This window comes from Semicossyphus pulcher, unplaced genomic scaffold, assembly GCF_022749685.1.
Source record: "Semicossyphus pulcher isolate SPU_LCO1_2020_fin unplaced genomic scaffold, fSemPul1.0.p SCAF_5, whole genome shotgun sequence".
Lineage (NCBI taxonomy): Eukaryota > Metazoa > Chordata > Actinopteri > Labriformes > Labridae > Semicossyphus > Semicossyphus pulcher.
This window is the reverse complement of record NW_027211726.1, coordinates 24479988-24494607: the sequence shown is the minus strand read 5'-3', so window position 1 is coordinate 24494607 and position 14620 is coordinate 24479988. Positions and strand designations below refer to the sequence as shown.

The following is a 14620-nucleotide window of genomic DNA, read 5'->3' as shown; positions in this document are numbered from 1 at the left end:
AATAAGTTAATTCAGTATAGACATTAGCCCACCGGCCACCATTGTGACTGATCATAAAACACACTTTTTTACCTACTTTTCCATTACTGTAAAATGAAAAAAAAAGATTGATTATTTCAAAGGGTTAGCCTACTAACTTGGATATTTTCATGTCTGGGAAAAATTTGGGATTAAATGGATTAATACGTAAATCTATTTATTTATTTTTTGTTTATTTAATCGTTGGTCAGTAAATAGGAGTCAGGAGTTGTTGGCGTTTCCCCGGAGAGATTACAGCGGATCGTAGTGATGAAGAGACCGGTTCTTTTACGTTTCCCGTTACGTGTCGGCTCGCCGCTCTCTCACCGGGCGAGCGAGCGAGCAGCGAGTCTGCTACTTCTTTAGTCTGATAACTAAACACCTGCAGTCAGTCACTGACAGAATCTCCTCCTGGGAAAGTCAAACCAGCTCATTCATGATTTATACAGTCTATGGATAATAACCGTTAGCTACACTGAGGAGCATATAGCCTAGCTTCATAGCCGTAGCTGGCTGATTCATGCGGCCCGCCCATAGAGCTCAGCCATAGGCTGTAGCTCGGTCGCGCTCTGCCTCTTTTATGGAATTAGATTTGTGCCAAAATAATCAAACAAAACTTTTTAAATATCAAACAAAAATACGAATTTGAAAGAGAATAAAACTCACCCAAGCAAAAAAAATTAATCTCAAAATTAAAACTTATCACTTGCAAACAAATTATCTGTGTAATTGTGTAAAGTATTGGTCTTTTACTCTTTTCATAACATATCATTTTGTTTACAGTTCCCTTTGTTTCTTTCTCACTGCTGGCTTTACGGTTGCGCTCCCAGCTGTCTCGTTTGCGCTCCCTGATTTTTTGTTTGGAGTTCTGGCACAAACCTCTCGAGTGGGCGGGTTCTTTAAGGGGTACATCCCCATTGGCTAATGAGTTTTTGAGTGACAGCTCAGTATACGGACTTGGCTTGGGAACTAGAGGGTGGCCGGTTCAAGTCCCAAAATGGACCAAGCGTGGAATTGGGGCTGGTAGCTAGAGAGATGCCAGCTCCTTTTCTGGGCTCTGGCGAGGTCTCCTTGAGCAAGGCACCAAATCCCCCACTGCTCAGGGCACACGTCCATGTGCAGCCCCCTCACTCTGACAGCTCTCCATTTGTGCATGTCCATGGAGTCCTGTTTGTGCATGTGTGTATTTCGGGCCTGTGTAGCATGTTTGTCCTTACAGAGTGGGAAAAAATAGAATTCATAAAGTATCTCTTCTTATTATTATTATTTGCAGAGATGACCACAATGTGGTATATGGTGGATGTGAGGTTTTTAAAAGGAAGGTACAGGTTCAACAAGTCAGAGTGCAAATTGCATGTTCAGAAGCTGTCAAGGTGATTAACCAGGGGAGAGAGAGATATACAGGAGACACAAATGATGGTCAACAAAACAAACAGCAAGAACAAACTAAAGATAGTAAAGTGTTAATTGATTTGAAGAGATTATGCTGATAGAACAGGAGTCATAAATGCATAAATGAATCAATGGAAACAAAACAAAAACTAAAAGAATATAGTTTATAGTAAAAGCAGCAACAAATCATCTAAACATTAACAAACTGACATGGAGAAAAGCGAGGAACAATCTCAATGCTCAGGCAACTCAACAGGCATTATGGGTTGGTTAGCAAAAGGCTAAGGCATGGTTGTTATATTACAATGGAATGCAAGGAGGTTAGTAGTAAAATGGACAAGAATTTAAGAAATTTAAGTATTCATCAATTACCAAGTATACCAGAAGTTATCTGTGTCTGTGTATAAGAAACATGGTTGAAACCTCATCTAGACTTTACAATCTGTATTTATACTGCTGGTAGGTGTGATAGGGTGGAGGGAGTAGGTGGAGGGTGTGCTACATTAATCAAGCAGAATATGCCATTCAAAGTTGTCAGTAAGGGGAAAGAGGAAGATAGTAATAGAAATATGGACAAATGAAGTACTGTTCACCATCATAAATTAATATAACCCATGCAAAAACTAGCTATCAACAAATAAAAGCAAATTCAAAGACAGACTAGAAATCATATCTTTTGGTGTGGACATTTCACTTCACATAGCACATTATGGGGATGACAAAAGACTTTTTGGAGGACAGTAAATTGGTGTGTATTAATAATGGGATGAGGTCAAGAATAGATGTCCACATGGGTAAGTTTAGCACTTGATTTCAGAATCAGAAGTGCTTTACTTATCATCGGTGGGAAATCTGGGCGTTACAGTTGAGAAGCATGAAGACATATATGGCATAAAGAATATAGGAACTATAAATAGTAAGAAATATGTCAAATATATGCATTATATATAAAATAAGAAATAAAGGTCAAATATAAAATGCTGAAATATGGGCTCTGTGGTGACTTAAATATGAATGCCAGAATTTAATATGATTGCCAGAATAATGGTAAATACAAGTTAAAAAGTTAAATACAGCAACACAACATTGTTAAATTGACAGTATAAATGCAGTATGTCAGAATATTGTACAGGTGAGTTATTGTACAGTTGGTTTATGCCACATATTATTATCTAGTTTATGTACAGTGTTCAGTGCACAGTTGAAAATAAGTGTCTGACAGTCAGAGGGAGGAGTTGAAAAGTTTGATAGCCACAGGCAGGAATTACTTGTTGTGGCATTCTGTGGTCTAATCTCAGGGGAATTAGTCTTTCACTGAACGTGCTCCTGTGCTTAACCAGAACATCATGGAGAGGGTGGGAGACATTGTCCAAGATTACATGTAACTTGGACAGCATCCTCCTCTCTAACACAGCCGTCAGAGAGTCGAGCTCTACCCCCACAACGTCACTGGCCTTGCAGATCAGTTTGTTCAGTCTGTTGGCATCAGTTACCCCCAGTCTGCTGCCCCAGCACACAACAGCAAACAGGATAGCACTAACCACCACAGACTCATAGAACATCCTCAGCATTGTCCTGCAGATGTTAAAGGACCTCAGCCTCCCCAGGAAGTAGAGGCAACTTAGGCCCTTGTAGATGGCTTTAGTGTTCTTGGCCCAGTGCAGTTTATTATCTAAGTACAACCCCAATATTCCTCCACAATGTCCACACGGGTGAAAATAGGGGTCACCTGTTTGCCCTCCTCAGATCCACAATTAGTTCCTTTGTCTTTGTCATGTTGAGCTGAAGATGGTTCTGCTCACAACATGTGACAACCAAAATCCTGTTTTCAGCCTCCAGGACTGTGATGGGTTTAACACTGGTTTTAATGGAGGCAGGCAGATGTGAATGGGAATAATGGGAAGACTCAACAGTTGTTAGTGATAATTTTTCAATTTTTAGTAGTATCCATGTAGATAGAGAAGTAGAGGTCAAAGAAAGAGAAGCAAAGTGGATATTTAGTAAAGCATGGGATCAGTTTGTGTATTTATGTAAGAGGGAAAGGGGGAAATAGATTTAAATCACAAAATAGTTTATAATATTATATTATATTATATTATATTATATCATCTATAATTAAAAATAATATTATATATTATTGAATAATATTAAAGGCAGCAAAGTTATCAATTCAATAAAATGTTAAAATATTTGGATGTTCAGACAAAACTTATTACATAATTTATAAGTATATTAAAAACAGGAAAGGACCCCACAAAGCCTACAAGCTACAGACCCATTGTACTAACTTCACATGTTCGAAAAATAATGGAAAGGATGATTGCAGAAAGAATTACTTGTTACATAGAAACCAGAGGATTACTATTATTTAGCAGTATACACAGTTGAAATGCTAGCAATTAAATGGAAAATTACTGGAGGACATGCTGGTGGAAGCCCCCATGGTCTCATGGATTGTGTGTGAGGCTACAGAGCTGTGTGTCTGACCATCTTTTGAGCAACATCGGAGCCCCTTAGGGAACTGTTTTATCTCCCTTCACCCACTTCTTTTCACCACCTACACATCAGACTTTAAATGCAACTCCAACTCATGTCATCTATAAAAGTTGCGTTTTAAGCTGCTATTACATTCTAATTTTCTAATTAATCATTGGGTATTGGGTATATCAAGGGAATTTATCTCAAGTTGAATTTTAGATCAAGAACGGATTGTTAGCTGAACTTGTTATGTAGATGTCTGTTTATAGAGATTAATAAGAAGGTAAATCATTGTCAGATGGCCGCTGATAGGGCACAGCAATTTAAACAGTACACTACAGTTAATAGGAAAACATCCAACAGGGTGCCTGAGACAAAAAATGATTACAGACGATGAGGCGAGTGGAGAACAGTGTCAAAAGTATTTTGCAAAGTGGACACAGTTAACAGGGAAGAAAGTGGATATTAGCCTTTTTAAGGGCGACTGGACTTAACAAACGGATTTAAAATAGTTGGAAAACGAAGAAAAGTAAAGCCTGAAGGTGGCAGTAATGCAACTTTGTGGATGCCGGCTGCCGTAAAACACAAAAGAAGAAGAAGAAGAAGAAGAAGAAGAACAACAACAACACCGGAAGTCATTTTCTCTAGCTTATGCTGTGACGGAAACACATTAGCGGTTTCCTGCTCGATTCTGAAGGTAAACAATTCCCCAATATCTGAGAAAGCGGTAAATAATGTCGAAAGAAATACAAGTTTTGTCTGCCAATGTGTTTACATGTTTGTGCCCTGTTTACACGAGGTTACATTAGCTAACTAGTGGTCGTGCCGGCTGTTTTAGTTGCATCTGGCAGCTAGCGATTGTTAGCATGTGTTAGCTAACGTGATGTGAATGCCAGGTGGTACAAGTGGTAAAGCGAAAGCTTGTGAGGACAAGGGGCATTGGATAGGAAACGTTGGTTACATTTGCAATGACATTTTTAAGTCCACATGCGATCTGAAACTATCTTAACTAAATGGTGTTATTATCCAAGGCACACGCATCGTCATTGGTCATCTGACAAGGTTATTTAACCACAAAATAAAGGTTAGGTTACATAAAAAGTAAACTAGCTACAATTCTGGCGGTTAGAAAAGTCATTTCTAGAATCTACATTGTTTGCTTTTATTAGATGCCAGGCTTCAGTCCAACTATTACCAAACTAACACTGTAGCTATTATCCCAAATTCTGACACCTCAATTAGTCTAAATGGCACGTCCTAAGCTATATTTTCCGCGTAGGACCATGTTTAGCAGTATGAATCTCAGTCTTATATTGAGTAAATTAATTTTGCATGAGGATTTTTAACAGAATTAAATAAACTTGCGAGCAAAAATCTTAAAACACTTAGCCTACCAACACATCTGTAGTTATTGTTATTATAAGCATACTTTTCCTAATATAATGTTGATAGGCAAGGACTGCACAATATTGGGAAAAAACTAACATTGCAATATGTTTTGTTTCTGCGATATATATTGTGATTTGATTTGTGAAAAGTATAGGAAATTATACCAGATAAATGCAGTTTTATGGATTTCATGGGCATTTTCTGTAATTGTTTTGTGTGGCCAAGTACCAAGCCTTGTACTCACAAGAAAAGTATTGGATTTATTATTTTAAAATCACTGTATAGAGTCTCAGTAGAGACACTGTATTTGGAGGCTGGATTAGGAAGCTCATGAAAGTAAGACAATCACATGGAAGCCTTTAATCGGTAAGAAGTGATAGTACCATGATTGGGTATAAAAGGAGCATTACTGAAAGGCTCAGTCGTTCACAATCAACAAGGGCACAAGGTTCCGAATCAGAATCAGGTTTATTGCCAAGTAGGTTTACACATACAAGGAATTTGTTTTGGTGGTTTTGGTGCAGAGCAGTTAACACAGAACTAGAATAAAAATGAGTAAAAGACTTAAATAGAATAACATTAAAAAACAGGCAAAAAAAATAAAAATATAAAAAGCAATACGTATAATACAAAATATGTACAACAGGTGTGAATTAAAAACTGTACAGATGTGCAGGATATTGGTGAGTGCAAAAACTTACAGTATAAAGTTAAACTTAAAAATAAAAATAGTGCAGTGTACAGACAATATAAAAGTTCAGTGTGCGTTAATGTAACGCATATATGTTCTCCACTTTGTGAAAGACTGGCTGGCCAAATAGTCCAACAGTTTATGAACAACATTCCTCAACGTGCAATTGCAAGGAATTAAGACATTTCACCATCTACAGTCCATAATATCATCAAAAGATTCAGAGAATCTGGAGAAATCACTATGGAAAACCATTGTCACTTAACACAGTACATCGCTGCATCTACAAATGTAAGTTAAGACTCCCAGAAGCGCCGCCAACTTCTCTGGGCCCTAGCTCATCTGAGATGGACTGATTTAAAGTGGAAAAGTGTGCTGTGGTCTGACAAGTCCACATTTCAAATTGTTTTTGGAAATAATGGCCGTCAAGTCCTCCAGGCTAAAGAGGAAAAGGACCATCCAGATTGTTATCAACGCAAAGTTCAAAAACCAGCATGTGTGATGGTATGGGGGTGTATTAGTGCCCATGGCACAACAACACATCTGTGAAGGCACCATTAATAGATAGGCACTGAATTAAGAGTACTAAAATAGCTCAATTGTAAAAAGTTTGGTTTCCTGTTGTTTAGAATTTTACTTCTGTGGTATTGCCAGTGAGCCATGTAACATTGGTGTTTCTACTTTAAAAGATACTAAAGATGATAAAACAAGACACAGAAGAGTCTGCCCCTCAGAGCAATGAGGATTCTCCACCCACAGCAGAGGGGGTGGAGTCACCTGCAAGTGCTGAAGTGAACTTGGACATCAACAGGCCCAAAGACTCTGAATCACAGACAGACACACCTCCACAAGTTGATGAGCCTGGAAGTGAAGGTAAAGTTTAGTTATTTACACAATTATGTTGTTTCTATTACATGAAAATGTGAATCCTTCACAGAGGGGAGTGGACTACAGGCATTTTTCTTACTAGGGGAACTTTTTCATATTTCAAGAACAGTTGGAGGACCCCAGCAGTTTTTTTTGGGTTCTATCTGCAGGAATTGTAGTGGATCATAGTTGACTTAATTTTGAAAACATTTTAAGTTCTTCTTCAGAGCAGGATCTAAACAAAAGATGAATCTTTAGTGATGTAATGTACAATAATTTGCAAAAGGTGCTGTCTAAAAACCTTAGTTGTAAATGGTAAATTGAATGGATCGTTTAAACTTATAGGGCCTTGGTAGTCTCTGACCAGTGCTCGACACTATTCAAAGTGCCAACCTGCCCACCACAATCTAATATAATAAGCACAAACATGTGAATTTATGCATAGATGACTTTGCCTTTTTGAGTAATTTGGGATTCAGTGTCTTACCCAAAGACACTTAGGACATGTGGGCTGCAGAAGTCAGCGATCCTGTCTTCCAATTAGGGGCCAAACTGTTGCACCTCTGATCACGGCCCTAAGCCTCTGACTGTTAAATCTGCCATATTAGTGGGGTGCTTATTATCAACCAAATCAGCCCTTGTTCTTGACCATCTGTAAATCAGGTCACAGTTTTAGTAACTTTCACTCCTTATGGGTTGAACCTTTCTCACTAGGGATGCATATGGTTTACAACAAGCAAGTGATTTGCTGTGGTAGTGGGTGTCATGTGTTTTGGGCGTACCCCTATTACACACAGATTATATTACTTAGTTAGTGCCCCCATCACGTTTATGATTTAAAAAACAAAAACAAGATGTGAAACCCATTTAGTTAATTTGCACACCAGTGTCCATATTCATCAAATACAAAAACTCTCATATGTAAACTCATTTGCTTATTATCAATACTAATTCTGATGACCGATGCTACAGTTACTAAATTAACAGAGACACAATTAGACAATACACAGGTCTGCTGCATGTGACAGTCAGATTTTTATTAACATTAGGTGTGTCATGTGTCTCCAAATCCACAATTCTTATCTTCTTATATTATCTTAATTCGACTGGTTGCTAGGTTCACAATTACATTTTTTAACCACTGATTGCTATGCCAGTGGAATCATATGACAGATGTTTTACTATGTTTATGAATATGAACATTTTCAGAATTTGATGAGTCCTATTATTAGTCAGGTCATTTTTCAGGGACAATGCAGTTTATAAACAATAAAGTAAATATGAAAAGTTATCTGTTCGCCTAGTTTAAAAACTACAAAAATAAAATCAGCGTAGTTTAAAACAATAATCATGATGTAAAGCAAGTCTATTACAAAAAATTTACAGCACAGACATGGCAGCAATAAAGCAGAGCATGTAAGCTCCATTTGGATAACCCAAACAAGGCCTTATAAATGTGCAGCATTTTCTCATGTCATCAATTCCTTTTTGGTTTAGAATTTAAATCGTGACACCATTACCTGTCATGTGACGAGAGTAAGGACAAAAGACTTTTATGGTGGATTTGGTGTATAAGCCTTGTTGGACCTCACCATGTGGCTCAAACTAAGAGCGGCCTACATGAAACACCAAAGCCTGAAACAAAATTAAACCACAAGAAAAACATCAAAAGTGTGCTGAATTCTTGTCAAGCCCTGCAAATTTCTCCTAAGTGTGAGATCTTGCAATCTGAAATCAGACTATCCCTTTTTTTTTTATCTTGGTACCCCTTTTTTTCATTTGCCTAGGCACAGTCCCCAACTTGCTGGCCAAGCACAGATTGTTTTTTTTCACAATATTTTTCCAGTCCATGAACGTTTCCAGGAAAGACCACTGCCCAAACAGCGTCTCATTTTTGCCTGCAGAAGAGAGAAAGAAAAGGAACATTTTCTTTGTCAGCGAGAAGGATAAATCCTATGGCCCAGTGTTGTTTGATTAGACCCGTGGTTTTCAACTGGGGAGTAGGGACCCAAAAGTGGGTCGTGGAGCTGTTTTTAGTGGGTTGCAGGTGTATGCTTAGAAAAACAAGTTGTGGCTCTATGCTGCGCTTTTATTTTGAACGACATGGTTTCCTGTGCATGCAGTAGTAGTGTAGTTTATTCACACTCCATGTGATCCACAGATAATCTCAGCTACAGTTACATTTACATTCTTGAAACTTGATGAGCCCTACATTAGTTGCAGTTTTTTTCTCTTGAAAAATGGCTGTATTTTATTTTTTTTAATTATTTTTTGGGCTTTTTTGCCTTTTATTATATAGGATAGCTGAAGATAGACAGGAAATATGGGGAACAGAGAGTGGGGGATGACATGCACCAAATTATCAGCAGACCGGGGGTCAAACCTGCGATCAGTATGTTGAGGACTATAGCCTCTGTACATGGGGCACCTGCTCTACCAACTGAGCTAAACCAGTGCCCCAAAATGGCTTTTAATTTAATGAATTATAGAGGGAATATCTCCCTCACACTGCTACCTGCTGGTCATTTTGGTTGACTATTGTACTGTTGTGTTTTGTGATGTTGACATACTGTGAAAAGTCGTTCGTCTCAGGTCCAAACTGCACCATTTTTCATTAAATACATCCGAGTGGTTGAAAAATGTCAGGAAAAAAATCAGAATGCGGGTTGCGATTTGACATTAAGGAAGTGGTGGTGGATCCTGAGGCTGAGGTGGATGATTTCAGCTGCTTTGATCAGCCCAAATCTGTGGACAAAATGTCCACTGATCCATCTGTGTTAGTGCCGAGGACCATGCTGAACAACAGACAAATCAAACAGATGGCTACAGAGAGCACTGCTAAATAAGAGGCTTTTGTCTGGGCAGAGACGGTGTTAGAGAGTGTTCATAACTGTTTGTGAAAACTGCTGTACTGTGTTTTACTGTCGAGGAACCGCTTCATCTTGTTAAACCACTTCTTTGTGTTTGCTGCGTCTTGTTTTGCTGCTTGTGAGTATTTACTCTCAACCACCTTGGTAATACTCCGTAAACTGCCTTTTTTCAAGCGACGTGAAGCGATGTCCGTTTCTGATGACAGAGCCAGCTGGATAAGCTGTCAATTGGCTTTAACAGCTGTTTGCCTCTGCAAACACGGGCACTTTATTAATCCTAATTAAAACAAGCACCAACAGTGTGTTCTCTCTGTATCCTGTTTGACAAACACCTGCACATGAAGAACAGGCTTCCTGTACTGTACTGTACTGTTAACCATACAAACATTTTTACTGACACATGCTTTTATATTATTCACTTACTATTTAAAATTGCCGATAATCTGATTGCAAATTCATTATTTAATAAACCCAAATACTTTTATGGTCTCTCATGAACACTGGAAGTTTTTTATTAGGTCAATAGTTTCAGGGAAAATAGAAATCAAATCTGACGCCTATTAATGATAAGCCTCACATGTGACTGAATGAAATAACCATGTTATAAGTGTTTCTTGACAGAGAGACTCCCCTGCTCTCTTTGACTTCAATTTTAGCTGTAATAATAGTTAACGAGGCACACGTGCCACTCCTCTAATTTGGTTTTATAGACTTGGTCGCTTGTAGTTTCTTTTGATGATACTTGTTTGTTTTTCTTGAGTGCCATTGATTTTTATTAATGCTAATTTTGTTAAAACATTCTTTTATACTTTTTAAAGAGCTGTTTATTTGTGCCTGTGCCTTTTTATATTGTAAAAGTCAGCTCTCAGAGTCAACCCTTCTCTTATCACTAACAAATGTGAAATAATGTTTAGCTATTGACATTTCATAAGTAAATGACTGATTTCTTATTAACCCTTTTTGGTTATTACTCCCTGATCCCAGGGTAGTACCCTTAAACTTAAACTTCGATTCATATTTTTTCAAATTAAAATATCAATAACCATTTTATTCAATATTAATATTTGACTAGTAACCAATCTGCTCCAATCATGTCCCAACATCTCCTAAAATTCTAGGCATTTGCTTTGTCCAAAATAAGGGCAGTATCTAAAGATTTAATGTTAGGGATCAAAGTAATCATCGTACAAATGTTGAATTTCATTGACAAATGACTTTTTCTGTTGTTGTTGTTGCCAGTAGCAGTACCAAGCTAATGTTGTAGTGTGTATTTTATAGGTTCATGTCTTTCTTTACAGTCAAAGAATTTTGCTTTTAGGTTAGCGGTAGACTGGTGGTTTGATCCCCAGCCTCTGCAGTTCATGTCCATGTGTCCTTGAGCATGAATGTGTAAGACAAGTTACTGATGAGCAGTCTGGCACTTTGCATAGCAGCCACTGCTTACAGTGTGTAAATTTGTGTGTGAAAGGGTCAATATGACATGCAGTGTAGCGCTTTGAATGGTTTGAAGGCTCGAAAAGTGCCATATAAGTGCAGTTCATTTACCATTGACCCCATCAGATGCAGAGGCAGCACTGTCTCAATGTGACATGGCTGAGGAATTGAGCCGGCAACTGGAGGACATCCTCAGCACTTACTGTCGAGAAAGCATTTCTGACGATGCCGGCACCCTGCCCAATGGCCAGTCACACAGCCCAGAGCTCAATGGCCTGACCAACGAGAGGGAGGGCGACAAACCAAGGCAGGGCAAAGTCAGTGGAGCAAACAACGAGATAGAGAAGGAGCAGAAGAAGAGTCAAGACAAGAGGAAAGTGAAGGGTCTTGGTAAGGAGATACTCGCTCTTATGTAATCTTTTTTCGGAACATCTGGATACACTCTGAATCCATTTTGCTGACCACCAGAGGCAAAAAGTCTTGGAAGTAATCCCAGGTTGAGTTGTGTTCTGTCCTGTGTCTGTTTTACTTGTTTTTGCAGGCAAAGAGATCACTCTTCTCATGCAGACTCTGAATACATTGAGCACCCCTGAGGAAAAACTTGCAGGCCTTTGTAAAAAGTATGCAGAGTTGGTAAGTACTTTTTGCAAATGGGATCAATATTTTTCCATAGTCAGCCTGTGGCTCTAAACTTGTGTCACCATGTGCAAAATTTGCATCCATGTCATATGAGTCACTTTAATTTAAATAATCTATTTGCAATTTTCATTTTACTCAATTGTCTACCTTATTTAAGTGTTTAGTCAAAAACGTCTTTTATCTGCGTACCTAGCTTTTCTTCAGCTCTCTCTTTTAGTGTTCGGTATCAACAGCTTGTTCTTAATTGGAAAGGGTAATACATTGGCTTTGTGGTCAATTTGAGAGTCTTTGTAAAATAATGTTCAGACGAATTCAGACATACCAAAGACTGTAGTTAATAAACCAGGACAGCATGGGCATCGGTTTTAAGCACTTCTAATTTATGTTCCTTAATAATCATTAAGAAATCAATAGTAGAAATTAATGAAGGTACCCTAATCAGGCGATCTGAACATTATTTAGATTTTACATATTAGACACCATTTACAACAACAGCCTGATTACATAATGGAGAAATAGAGTAAAAACTTGACCATCTGCCACATATTTTTGATGTGGTTTGAAGTGCTCTGTAATAAAACGTCTACTGGCCTGTTTGCTTAACAATTTTAACACATGCATTTAATCATCACACACTAGATTTTTATAGATATTCATTAAACACGTATGTCTTAGGGGTGGCCGATATGACCTAAAATATATATCATGCTATATTTTTTCGAGTTGTGAGTGAACTGTATTGGTGAGCAACATGGGTCTGAGCAATTAAGTATATTTAGTGAAGTATTTTAGACTTTCTTCTTAATATCCTCACTCATCCCTATTTTGTCCTCTTCTGGCTTCAAGATATCTTAATTTGGGGCAGGGGTATATTTCAAATATAGGGTAATACATGACCCTATTTAAAGAAGGTTATAACTAGGGCTGTCATTCAATTAAAATATTTAATCTGTGATTAATTGCAAATTAATTGCACATTTTACCTGTTGTAAATGTACCTTTTAAAGAGATATTTTTTATATAATACACTTATCAACATGGGAATGGACAAATATGCTTCCTTTATGCAAATTTATGTTTATTATTATTGCAAAATTCCAAAACAAAGAAAAATACTATCCAGTATATTTTACAGAATAACCTCAAAGGTACTGCATGCTCAAAAAATATGCTGAAAGCATAACTTGGCAATCATCGCATATATCAATGATTTCTGTGAGAAGCACATCACATGTAGACTCAGTCTGGATTCCCCTCTTTCTAGATGCTTATTTCTTCCTTCTACAGTTTAATTGTACTCTCTTCTTCACCTTAATTCACGTTTTAATTCACAAACTACTTTAATCTGATCACTTTGCTTTGCAGTCCCCCCAACACACCTGCACCTCAGCTCTCTGCACAGCTGCTGGCCCCGCCCCCCTCTTTCTGTCTGTCTCTCTGTCTGCTGTGTTGACTGTCTTTATCAGCAGTCTTTTTAGGTAACAAAAGTTAGATATTTTCTCTCGCTATTCAGTTCTCACAGCACGTGAGCCGTGTGTGCCCAAGGGACTTTATTAATGATGTAATGTTCAAAATGATCAATTGTTATCGAATGACATCTGCACCTTTTTCTAAGCTTTATAAACAGCGACAATCAATGCATTTACAATAGGGACATACGGAGATGCACAGTAGGAATGTTTACATTGCGTTACAGAACTGCATTGTGTGCGGACAGAGAGCGTCCTGATGTCCTGTGTATCCTGTCACTGTTTCAGTGCTCTTCCTCAACAAGGAGAGCGGGCGAACGACTGTTCATTTGGAGCGTAGTTTAATTGCACGGAAATCTCTTGAGTTATTTTTCCCCAACACACCTACACCTCTGCTGTAACTGCACACAGCGGCTTGTCTCACCCTGCCTCTTTCTGTTTCTCTCTCCTAAAATGTGTCTGCTCTGTTGACATTCATAATGAGCTGTATATTTTAGACCGGACATATATACGTGCTTTTCAACTTTGCGTACGTGTACACAACCAGCTGCATCATGAACGTAATTGTTCACATACTTGGCTATGCACTCTGTGTGTTACTGGAGGATACCTCTAGAGGGCACACCAGAGAACACAGGCCATATGAAAGTAATGGATGTGCAGTATGGAAACAACAGACATGGCGACACTCAAGGGGCATACTATTATGTTAATTCTAAATGCTCAATGGCCTGTTGACTGACAAAATTCTGTAGCCAGCGCAGGTGACTAATGACTGGTTCACAGAACACACTGTCGGCACTGTCCACACTACATTTCTCAAACATTTTCCTCCATGCATGGATGTAACGGTCTTAGACCTGTTTCCATTTAGTTTTGCAGGTTTCCATGTCGACTTCTAAAATGGAACGGATTGATTGAAATTTTTGTTGCTGTGGAGTGGCAATGACAATTCGTACAGATAATTGTGGACTTTCTCTAGCAGTTTGTCTTTAAAACTTTCTGCCATTGTTGTCCCTCCTGCTGTGTTGACCCTGTCACATCTCCTCTGCCTCTACACTGCTCCTATTGTTCATGTGCGTACTGCATCTTCTGTTAGCATTGTGTTAATGTTTGAGGACGTGGACAGCTGACACTGCAGGGAGCACAGGGCAGCCATCATGCACATGCGATTCCGTTTACACAGCAGCAGGTGAGCCGCGTGTGAAGGAGGCTTGTCATTAAATATATTGTGTGTTGAAACAAACAAAACCGACGTGGTTATAAATGACACCATAACTACACGGCTGTACTTAAAAGCTATTAAAACTATTAACTATAACTATTTTTAGTAATCATTCAATTGTGGATGAAGATCTTAGACAGATAAAATA

The 14620-nt window shown here is 38.3% G+C and overlaps 1 protein-coding gene across 2 annotated transcripts in view; it reads left to right on the top strand.

The window, feature by feature from the left end:
* Positions 1–4508: 4508 nt before the first annotated feature.
* Positions 4509–14620, top strand: part of txlna (taxilin alpha) — a 34527-nt gene continuing 24415 nt past the window's right edge. Inside the window, exons 1-4 of one of the 2 annotated variants that reach the window (XM_069681903.1) lie at positions 4509–4585; positions 6658–6841; positions 11266–11529; positions 11681–11772. In XM_069681903.1, the coding sequence (XP_069538004.1) occupies positions 6667–6841; positions 11266–11529; positions 11681–11772 (531 nt within the window). In that variant the 5' untranslated portion in view covers positions 4509–4585; positions 6658–6666. Of the gene's footprint in view, positions 4616–6657; positions 6842–11265; positions 11530–11680; positions 11773–14620 lie in introns of both variants that reach the window. The other variant, XM_069681904.1, reaches the window with a different exon arrangement.